Source organism: Brachyhypopomus gauderio, unplaced genomic scaffold, assembly GCF_052324685.1.
Source record: "Brachyhypopomus gauderio isolate BG-103 unplaced genomic scaffold, BGAUD_0.2 sc67, whole genome shotgun sequence".
NCBI classification, from domain to species: Eukaryota; Metazoa; Chordata; class Actinopteri; order Gymnotiformes; family Hypopomidae; genus Brachyhypopomus; species Brachyhypopomus gauderio.
The window spans coordinates 1,563,134-1,573,607 of NW_027506888.1; the positions used below are offsets into that span (position 1 = coordinate 1,563,134).

General features: G+C 45.0%; 1 protein-coding gene across 1 annotated transcript; it reads right to left on the reverse strand.

Moving 5' to 3' along the window:
• Window positions 1-6,598: 6,598 nt before the first annotated feature.
• On the reverse strand, window positions 6,599-9,760 carry mb (myoglobin). Its single transcript, XM_076989340.1, has 4 exons — window positions 9,602-9,760; window positions 8,721-8,806; window positions 7,843-8,062; window positions 6,599-7,509 (listed from the first exon to the last, which is right to left on the reverse strand). The coding sequence occupies exons 2-4, from the start codon at window positions 8,801-8,803 to the stop codon at window positions 7,369-7,371; spliced, it is 444 nt and encodes a 147-aa protein (XP_076845455.1). The 5' UTR covers window positions 8,804-8,806; window positions 9,602-9,760; the 3' UTR covers window positions 6,599-7,368.
• Between the last annotated feature and the right edge of the window lie 714 nt (window positions 9,761-10,474).

The window sequence follows — 10,474 nt, forward strand, 5'->3', positions numbered from 1 at the left end:
GTATGGCCCACCATGTGGCTGTGTGTTCCTTTGTCTGATGTGTCTCCACGTGCCTGGGAAAGTGGTAGCTTACTGGTTAAGGCTCTTGAGTGAGGCCCTTAATCCATAGCTGTTGAAATTGTATTCACACATAACTGTTAGTTGCTCTGGATGAAAGTGTCACCTAAATGCCACAGATGTAAAACCCTGCATTCACTGCCTTCCTAGCGGGCGATGCCAGTGTAGCGTCTGCTCCCGTGAATGTAGGTTGATTGGTTGAAATTTTGGATTATATGTCCTTTTCTGTTCCAGGCCCTGCACCCTGACCTTTCCCCCCAGAAACAGAATGACCAGCCTGGCTAGGATGCAGTGGGTCTTGGTGGAAAAGCTGTTGGCCGAGATGAGGAACCGGACGGAACTCCTTCACCATACTGAGCAGGCGCACGAGGGGAGGAAACACGCAGGTTTACATGGTGGACCAGGAGGTAGGGAGGGACTGGCTGGGCAGATACCCGATACCTGCCTCCCCCTGCTCATGCCCTGGCCACGGAGTAATTAAAAGTTAACCTGACATGCCCCATCAGTCTCTCAAGGAGAAGAAAACCAGGCCCGAGTCTGGTCCTGAGCTGTAGACATCCTCTGTGACCTGGCCCTTATGTAAAGCCCACAGTGCTGCGCTCGATTAGTCGTCCTGAGTACTGCGGCCCTCCGCTGCATGCCAGCACCCGAGGCTCATCACTGGCGATTATCTGTTTCAGATATCCAGCTGGGCTCTTTGTTTTGTTCCTTTTTTCTGTGATGGAGAATAAAGACTTTCCTTTCACACACTCGTGTCTCTCTCCCTCTCTGCCTCTGTCACACTTTACATTTATTTTTGTTGGTGTGCACTTTGTGTATTATGTGTGTGTTCCGTTGTGTATTATCAGTGCCCAATTGATGATGCCTGTGAACAGGAACATGCATCAATTAATTAAATCCACTCAGAGTGGACTTACCTTGGTCTCTTGCTGGCTGTTCTGTAACCAATATCTCCAGGCATGCTGCATTGAGTTAGACAACTTGGACTACAAGGTCCAGTGTAAAGTTTGTTAAACCTGCTTTCTCAAAAGCCCCCGGGTCTAGGCTACTTGGGTGTGTGTCTTAACATACCTAGTAGAAAGGCCTGGAGACTTCACCTCAGAGAACCAGCTCTGTGCACATCTGAAAAAGGGTCATAAGGTCATCTTCAAACAATCTCAAATTCACCATTCAACAATGAGAAGAATTGTTCATGAGTGGCCAGACTTCTCGGCAGCCGCGAGGAGCAGACATCCCAGCAGACTCAGCTCTAGGACTGTTAGAGTCTCAGAGATAAAAACGAAACAACCAAGCACAACATCACATGCCCACCAGGCCTCTACCAGCACATTAAATGATGATGGCGCCATTAAGACAAGGCTGAACAAGTATGGCTGACATGGAGGTGTGGCTAGGACAAAGTCCTTCCTCTCTAAAAAAGAAAATGGAAGCATGATTTAGGTTTGCACAATTGCATCTAAACAAACTTCAGAAGTTTTGGAACAGAGAGACAGAGAGAGAGAAATTCCTGTAACTGCAGTGTATCACAGTTAAGTGAAGTTGTACTGGTAGAAGAATTTTCAGTGTATTACACAAGAGTTTCACAGAAATATTTACCTCTTCTGTATATAGAGAGCATCATGTCAGTACACAAAGTTTCCGGAGAAACAGGATGTTTCAGACAGAGGTCATTCAACAGATGTGCAAGTAAAGTGCTTCATATACAGAGCTGCAATTCTCATTTTTTTGTAATAAAGGTTTTGCTGTATTCATCCCTGTCATAATAATGAACTTAAGATCAGCTGATGTTAGGTAAATCAGTAACTTTTTGTCTTTTGCTTAAGTGAGGCTCCTCGAGACCTGATGTTGGTATCCATTCCACGCTCGAGCGCCACACCTCCACTCCACCGTCTCCCTGCAGACCCGCCTTTTGTCCTGTGGCACTGCCCACAGTGGATTCTGTTACGGGATAATGCTGTATGCGCGCGCGCGAGCTCGAGCGCATGTGTGCATGTGCTGACAGATTAGTTACGCAGGTTTATAGAGGATACGTTATAATACGCACGTACCACTTTTCACACACACCCCGCCCCCATTATGTAGGCTTTACGTGACTGCACGCAAGAGTTAGGTATGTGTGTGTTGTCGTGCGCAGTTATAAGATCGATTTGAATATATGTTCTTCCTTGTTCTACAAACAGAATGTCCCACGACTAGCGCACAGCCACTGTTTAACGCAACCAAATAACCTTCAGAAAACAAGCTGCATTTTCGTGACTTTCAATGCGCGCGATAATCTGGATGTTCATTTACATACGCCAGTATATGTAAACATTGAAAATCATGAGAAATGTGCAGATGGCATAATTGTATGTGTTTTCCTACTTTCCCGTCCGTTTCTGATCTGTTTGCTACGTGCTGTGTGCCACTTGCATGGTGCTGGAAATCGGCTTTCCATCCCGCGTGCGACAGACTTAAGTCCTTTCTGGTGACTTAACATGCCGTATTGTTTGACTCGTATGAATGCCTTGTTGTTTGATTCTTGAGAAGCATGAACCCAGTCCTGTTATTTTCTCATTCCTATGCAGATTTGTCCTGTGGCGGAGGAAATGAGCCCCCACAGTCCAACGTTTCAGCACATGCGCAGGCGCAGATCTCGCTTTTCCTCGCGAATTCGTAAGAAACAAGTTGGGTTTTTTCCATGAAAAGTAACAATGTTGGTTGATGTTACTTTTTACACTGCGCGATGCAGTTCGAGTGATACACAAAGGACAAGGCAGTTTATCTGTGATATGTGTAAAATGTGGTCTTTACAGAAAACAAACGAAAGCTAAATTTGATATCGAGACGAAGGGCGTACAGACTGTAGTCGGGACTCAAGTTGCTCGTAAAGTTCAGAGTGAACGCCACGTCTGGTCACCATATTACTGCTAAGTTAATCATAAACCACCTGGAGCTTTAGTATTTAAAATTATCCTTAGGTATTTACACAGGAATGGGAGAAGTAATTATATATACATACAGCATGTGTGCAAGCAATGCATTAAAATGCGCTACGTGTGACATAACATGTCTACATGCTTGAATACTGTTGAAGCAACCTTTGATGTATTGTGAATGGTACAATTTTAGTTGTTGTTTGTTGAAATTACGGGGGTCTTTGACCATGTGGGAGTACTTCCACAATTTGCAGGGTCTCAGGGGTCAGAGATTGTGTGTGTGTGTGTGTCTGCACGATTTGCACTGTCTCAGGGGGTCACAGATGTCTCCGTTTTCCTGCCCTGCCTCTTCCTCACAAAAAACAGACAATGCATTTGGAGACACATTCCCTGAAGAACACACACACACACACACACACATACATATACACAACGCAACACATACACAACACCCAGTGGTTTGCTCCCTCGTGCATCCCCAAGGAACCCACAACAGACAGTTTCTCTCTCTCTCTCTCTCTCTCTCTCTCTCTCTCTCTCTCTCTCTCTCTCTCTCTCTCTCTCTCTCTCTCTCTCTCACACACACACACACACACACACACACACACATTGACGCAGAGACAGGAAAGTTTCCCTAAAGATCACAAGATCACACGCACATATGACACAGTAGATGGCTCAGAATGGCCAGTGATCAGGTGCTCCCTTTCAGACACAGCACAATGGACTCACAGAGGGAAGAGGAGCCTATCTGGCCCTCCTGAGTCTGCTCCAACCGCGACTCGCTTGTACGGACACAGACGCAAACCTTGTTCGCATCTGAATGAGACTGTTAGTGAAGGTTTTAGTTCATGGACAGAATCCTCTACAGCCAGGAGTTTTCACTGTAAACTAAAAGAAGAAATCAATACAGTAGTGTGTCCATAGAAAACAACTGTTAGGATACTACAGTGAGTTTCAATGCACTCATGTTAAAAATGCTCACACACCAATGACAGAGTCCATGGAGTGCCACAGTAAGGCTTATTTGTTACAATTTTACTCATATACTAAAAACATTAGTGACAAAAATAGGCCTAATAAAATAATAATTGTTTATTAGATGAAAAGAAATATCAGTAGATTCAGTAAATATAACAGATTTCATGAAGCCTATGCTTATATAGAGAGGTATTATATTCGAATAATTTCTAAAATGATTTAGCCCTGCACATAGCTACAATTACAAATGTAATGAAGATTTGTGAGGATAATAGAGGCAAGGTCAATCACGCATCACTGCCCTACTAACTAGGCAGTGTTATTGTGCTTTGTGTGTTTGTTGAGGGAGAGGGTTCCTTCACCACTCTATCTGAGCAGCATACCGGACGTGCCGGTCGCTCTGGCTTGCACCGTGATGATGGAGAAAGAACAGAGCTGCCACTGAACACACCAATGTCATATCAGTCAGTGTCGGTTGTGGTTGGCCTGCAAACAGAGCAGCTGACAACAAGCTCAATGACGTCATCGCTATTTTAGCAAACTAGCCAATCAGCAAACATGAAGGGTAGCGAACTATTGGTGAGACGATGGTAGATTTTAAAACAAAGATAATGCCCTGTCCCATATCAACAGCCTTATCTGTGATCGAAACTGGCGTCAGTTATCATGGAACCATCATGGCAGAGCAAGCTTAATAGTTTTGCTTCACTGACTTTAGGTGACTTTTCCCATCACACGACCTATCAGAGTCACATCTGCGATCAATCGTCGCGCAGCTCGGTAACCCAGAGCTGAAGAGGCACTACCCCCGGTACTGCGTCCTATAGACTGAGTAGTGTTGACTCTGCCCACTGATGAAGACGCCACACCGCAGGACTCCTGCTCTGGGACTTGGGTTACCCTCGTAAACCTGTCCCAGTTTGGCCAAGAACCAGCTGATTGGGCGAGAAGACGACTGGCAGTGCATTCACACACCAGAACAAAATGCCGGGCGAAATGTGTGTGTGTGTGTGTGTGTGTCAGCTGCTGAACATTTGTTCAGGTTTTTTCTTTTTCTTTTTTGATGTGAGGGGGGAGGGTTTTAACTTGTGTGTAAAGCCCCAAAACCCAGATGTCTCCAGAACAGTTGAAAAATGTCTGCCACACAGAAGGATTCTATTGCTCTTTTTTGCACAGAAGTAAATGTTGAGTGGAGATCAAGCGTAGTTGTAGACATAGCTTGTTATTTAAAGTAATGCACTAGTCACTGGAAAAACCTCATAATGATAGTGATAGCACTGCATCCGTGTGTCTGTGTATGTCTCTGTTCCTGTAAGGAATAAACCATGGAGACTTTTACAGAACTCTGGGGTTTGGGAGTTGTTTTCCTTTGACCTTGGAAAAATATCTTTACATTTTTGGAGGGAAAATGAAATTGAAAAGGAAATGAGCGTGAAGATAGGGGTGTCGTCATGACGAAGAGCTTGTGAGCGCGGTCACGTCTACCATGGTAGCCGAGTGAGCCCCTACCTGTGCTTAATGAACTCACTCACCTTTCCTCTATACTATCCTAGATTGCTTTAACAAAGGGAGTAAGCCTGCAGCCAGATCTGACCCATTAATCACCGCCCGGCGACAGTATTCCACACCGCTGGGGCAAATGATTCTGATTGGTTGACAAATGTCCTGTCACATCGGTTGACGAATGTCAGGGTCACTCTGAGGGTCATGGGTTGTTATGAATGCAGGTTTTGGCTAAGACAAACGAGAAGCAGCAGTTACCAATGTCCTCCAGCAGATTTTGTAGGTTACGGGGGTGGAGCTTACGAGGTGAAGTTTGGGGTTGGCTTGGGGGTGGAGTTTGGGGTTTGTCAGAAAAAAAACCACTCAGTTCTGTGCCTGTAGTCACGTCCACAATAATGATAAGTAGCATGGAAAGAGCAAGACATGAATAAAATAAACGGTGGTATCTATAGCTTGGTGTGTGTGAGTGTGTATGTGTGTGTGTGTGTGTGTGTGTGTGTGTGTGTGTCTGAGCATACATGCATGTCTGATTGAGACAGAAACATGGTCAGTTTTGAACTTTACCCAAAGTGTTTTGCCATAGTGATAAACTGTTAAGTGACAGGGTAGTGAAGACACAACACACACACACACACACACACACACACACACACACACACACACACACACACACACCGCTGCTTCTTTGCTGTGGTTTTGGTATTGTCATGGTTTGTCTGTACTGGCAATTTTGTCAAATTCTGTCCGTTCTTGTTTTATTTGTTTTCAAGATTACAAAGCGGGTTTAGTTGTTCAGTGAGGTCGTTTCAGGTGAGGTTTAAGGTAGACTGGAAGTAGTGCTGAGGTAACGTGAAAAAGCATTATGGGGCCAATTTCAAGGCGGCCTTAAACAGTGGCATTCATGAGGTGGTAGTTCAGGATCAATATGACTCGCTCATTCCAAAAAAAAAATAGCACATTTTCTTAATGAATCACACCTTTTATATTATCTCAGTAAAAAAGTGCTCTAGTTTGAGTTTCGGATTTCAGCTTTATCTGTAGTTTTTCAGTTGTGGCTGTAGTGTTTTATGGCTAATATATGAGGGGAGTCAGATTAAGCAGTTTTCCAGACTGATAAAGCACAAATGGGTCTGAGGCAGTTCTTCAGTAAAGGAAAAGTTTTTATTATTGATCAGCAATTAATTCAAGGAAACAATCAAACAAAGCGATTAGATTTTTCAAAGCAGGTTAAAAATAACAGAACTGATGAGATGGACAGACAGTCGTAGGACAGCATCCTGGGCTTTTTAGAAACACATCGCGGACACTCTGAAGGAGCTCCTAATAGTGCCACGTTCAGCAGATCTTTGCGAAGTTTCATTGCAACTTGCTTCTCAGACCATTTCAAAGCCATGAGCGGCATGTCACATACAGCCGGGTGTTGCTCATGGCAAGTGACTCAACGACCTGTTCCAACAGAGTGAGTGATGTGGAGGATTATGGGTAGTTTGGGCCAGCAGATTGTCCTGAGACCCTAACAGAGACTAGGAGGGGCAGTCAGTACTTTGATGACTTCAGGTGTTTGAGCAAACGTCAAACCCAACCTTTGCTGTTTCATCCATGTCACAATAAAGACACATATGCCTGGCTAATTAATAACATGTAAAGGCCTTATTAAACATTTCAGTTGCATTAATAACCTCATGGCTCATGATCTGTTCATCTTGGCTTCTTCTTCACTCTACTGAACTTTTAGTGAGAAGCTGATTTTGCATAATGTTCCACAGACACTAGACCTCACACATCCCGTCCACACAAAGAAAGTAAAAATGATAGGTACTTTGATTATAGTGTACTCCCATTGTCTATATAAAAGCTGGCTAGCTCGACCCCGGTTAGGATGGGGCCTCGACGAGTTGTCACGAGCTGCTTAACCGGCGAAGCCCAGCTCCTTGTAGTAACTGTCGATGTCAGCGGTGACCGCGGTCATCACTCTCCTAAAAGCTTCCGCGGTAGCTTTGTCGATTCCAGCCTTTTTCTGCAGCACACTGATGAGCACCTCAGTGATCAACTGTGGAGAGAATGAGGAGGGGGAGGAGTCTGGTTTACAGAACATTCAGATGCTCTCTATATCCATTATGACATCACACCATTTAGTGGGCATAATCTACCATTTCTGCCAAGTGACATTGGTTACAGTTCAGTCTGTGTGAGCTAGTGCAGCAGGTCCAGTGACTCTTAGCCACAAAATGGGTTTTGTGTATTTTGTCTTTTGGACCAGTCAGCGTTCATCATGTGCAGAGTTCACGCTTTCTCCCCCCCCCCCCCCCCCCAAATGTAAGTCTAATTAATAAATGCTTAAAGATAGGAGAGAGCCAGCACATGCTAAGACAGGAGCGGGTACCTTGAACATGTTAATGGGGATTTTGTGCTGGTTGGCGTGGGTAGTGGCGAGAGGTTTGAGGACGCTGGCGTGGTTCCCCTTCGCCTTCACCAGCTCACCAAGCTTCGTCAGCACTGTGCATCCATGAGCCGCAATAGCAGCATTTCCTTGAAGCTCACCCTGCGGGATATCTCTGAACTTTGGGAAGTATTTCTGGCTTTCAGGATGTTCCAAAAACAGACTGCATAGAGAGAGAGACAGACAGAGAGAGAGTAATGTCTCTTATTTCAATGCTCTACCACAATACTATAATACTAGAATGTACAACTATATATGATTTACAAATACAGATAGCAGATAAATAAACACATGTGCATACAATAAAAAATGGGTATATAGAGTAAAGTGAAAATAGTGTACTTTAGTTCCACTGGCATGGAAATCATTGGAGAGAAAGGCCTTCATTATCAAGACTAGAATCTTCACTGGCTAAAAGGCCCTCACAGCTTTCAAGGACAGAAAGAGAGAGAGAGAGAGAGAGAGAGAGAGAGAGAGAGGCTGAGAATAAGAGAGGGGGAAGAAGAGGAAGAAAGAACCCATTGTTTCTGGGGAGCTCAGTCAGCATCCTGTTACTTCTCCACTTAGAATGAGTGAGGGAGAAAAAGAGAGGAGATGAAAAGGCAGGTAGATGGATCGATAACCAGCTGCTCCTTTCCCAGGACAGCCACATTCAGTCTGCTTCAGTCCTTCACCACTAAAGCACCACAGCACCCTGGTCTTCTAAAGGGCTGGAAATGGTGCTTGGAGTAACCATTGCTCTGCCACTGCCCTACAGGGTGGGTTTGGCAAACAGGACCCAGATCCGGTTCTGGCTTTGTCCTGCTTGGTGTGATACTAACCCCCACAGCACCTCTCCTCCGTAATCCTTGAGGTTGGCTTCCACCTTTGGCCAGACAGCCAGGATCATATCAAAGTCAGACATCGTCTGTGTGGAGAGGAAACACGGAGGCTGTAACACACATGTAACCCCCAAACGCGTGTACGTGTGGAAATGCAAACACAAAGTCCTGAGCGTAACATTAACCCGCGGCCGGAAAACAAAGGTCTGGAAGGTCAAATGTTGATTCCTGCTCTCTGCGAGCTCCTCCTGTACACTGCTCTACTGCCTGCGTGTGTTCCTGGGACTTTCAGGTTCTCTGCACACCACAGGCTTGCGCAAATGTTCAATTTCAAATAAATAAATAAATAATTTGCCTGCTCAGTTAGTCTGCCTCAGCTACTTCAGGATACAGGGAGCGTTAGTGTTAGTTAAACTTTTTCAACTGTTCAACTTTCAAAAAAGTTGCTATATATTAAAATCTGTTGTTTCTAAAAAATTAATAACTAATGAAACATGTGCAAAATCTTCTGTAAAATAAACAGAAAATGCGTTTAAGGTTTCATTGCCTCTTTAAAGAATTTTTTTGCAAGGTCAGAATGGACAGAATGCCCTTGGGGTTAAAAAAACCCTCCAACACACACACACACACACACACACATTCTACTTGTACCCTCTGAAGTGCTTTCATTGCAACAGTTCATTGTTCTCAGCATATTCTTAATGATAATTACAATTAGCTAATTAATATTTTAATTGGTCCTTTTTGTTACTTTTTGTACAAAACATCACAAATGTTAATGTTAATTAAAGTGCAGTTTGCCAATGGTGTCTGAGTTCAGACGCATAAAAAAAAAAATCTAAAAACCAGCATCACCACACACACTCAAGCATTGTTCATACCTTACTGGTAGAGGGTCAAGGACTTCTTAGATGGCTGGGTATGGAGAGATGATTCTCAAGGCTCTTCAGAGTTACTCTGTAATATATGGGACTCCTGGTTTTAACTTATATACTTGGCTTTGGTGAAATAACACCCCCCTCACCTGTCAATCAAAAGTGCTCTCCTTGTCTTAAAATGTTAGCTCCGCCCCTTCACCCCCACCCTCACCCCGTGCTGCTGCCTGTCCCTCCCTGTCCTGCTCTGTCCAACTGTTTCTAATTCCCTCACTCTTGCACGTACACTTTCTCATCCTCTCCCCCATTCTTCCTCTCCCTTACTTCTCTTTCCACCCTTCTCTTTCTGCCTGGAACACACCCGCACCCTCTTTCATGCTCTCTCGTTCTCTCTCCTACTCCTTTTCTTTTCCACACTCATTCCTTCTCTCTCTCTCTCTCTCTCTCTCTGTCTGTCTCTCGCCGACTCTGATGCAGACAGTCCCGACTGTGCAGTTGTGTAGCAAAGTCTGCTGTTCTCTGATAGCATGTTGGCGTGCGGCCAGAGCCGTTCATCCAACCTCCTCCAGCTATGGAGCTGTTATTAACATGCTTCTCAACGCTGCAGTGTTTCACATGATCAAGGGCGAGGCGGCGGGAGCAGGTATGCTGGGAGAAGATGCACGCCTGCAGGAACACTCCAGCGCCAGCCCTCATGCTGGCTGTCTGGGCTACAACCGGCCGACTCTCTGATGTGTGTAAGTCAGTAGGCGAGGAATGCGCCCGCCTTGTGGAGACTGCTCCTCGCTCTGTCCTGTTATTCTCCGGGCCGGGCCGGGATCAGTGGGGGTCCTGCTGCGCTCTTCCCCAGTGAGGAGGGCCTGATTAATGGGTTTATTC

What these genes read in the sequence shown, in the direction of transcription:
- mb (XM_076989340.1), bottom strand. Translation starts at nt 8,803, where the DNA reads ATGTCTGACTTTGATATGATCCTGGCTGTCTGGCCAAAGGTGGAAGCC. An exon ending in GGAGGAGAGGTGCTGTGGGG is followed by an intron (nt 8,063 to 8,720) that starts GTTAGTATCACA and finishes CTCTCTATGCAG; the next exon opens with TCTGTTTTTGGAACATCCTG. An exon ending in TCCCCATTAACATGTTCAAG is followed by an intron (nt 7,510 to 7,842) that starts GTACCCGCTCCT and finishes TTCTCTCCACAG; the next exon opens with TTGATCACTGAGGTGCTCAT.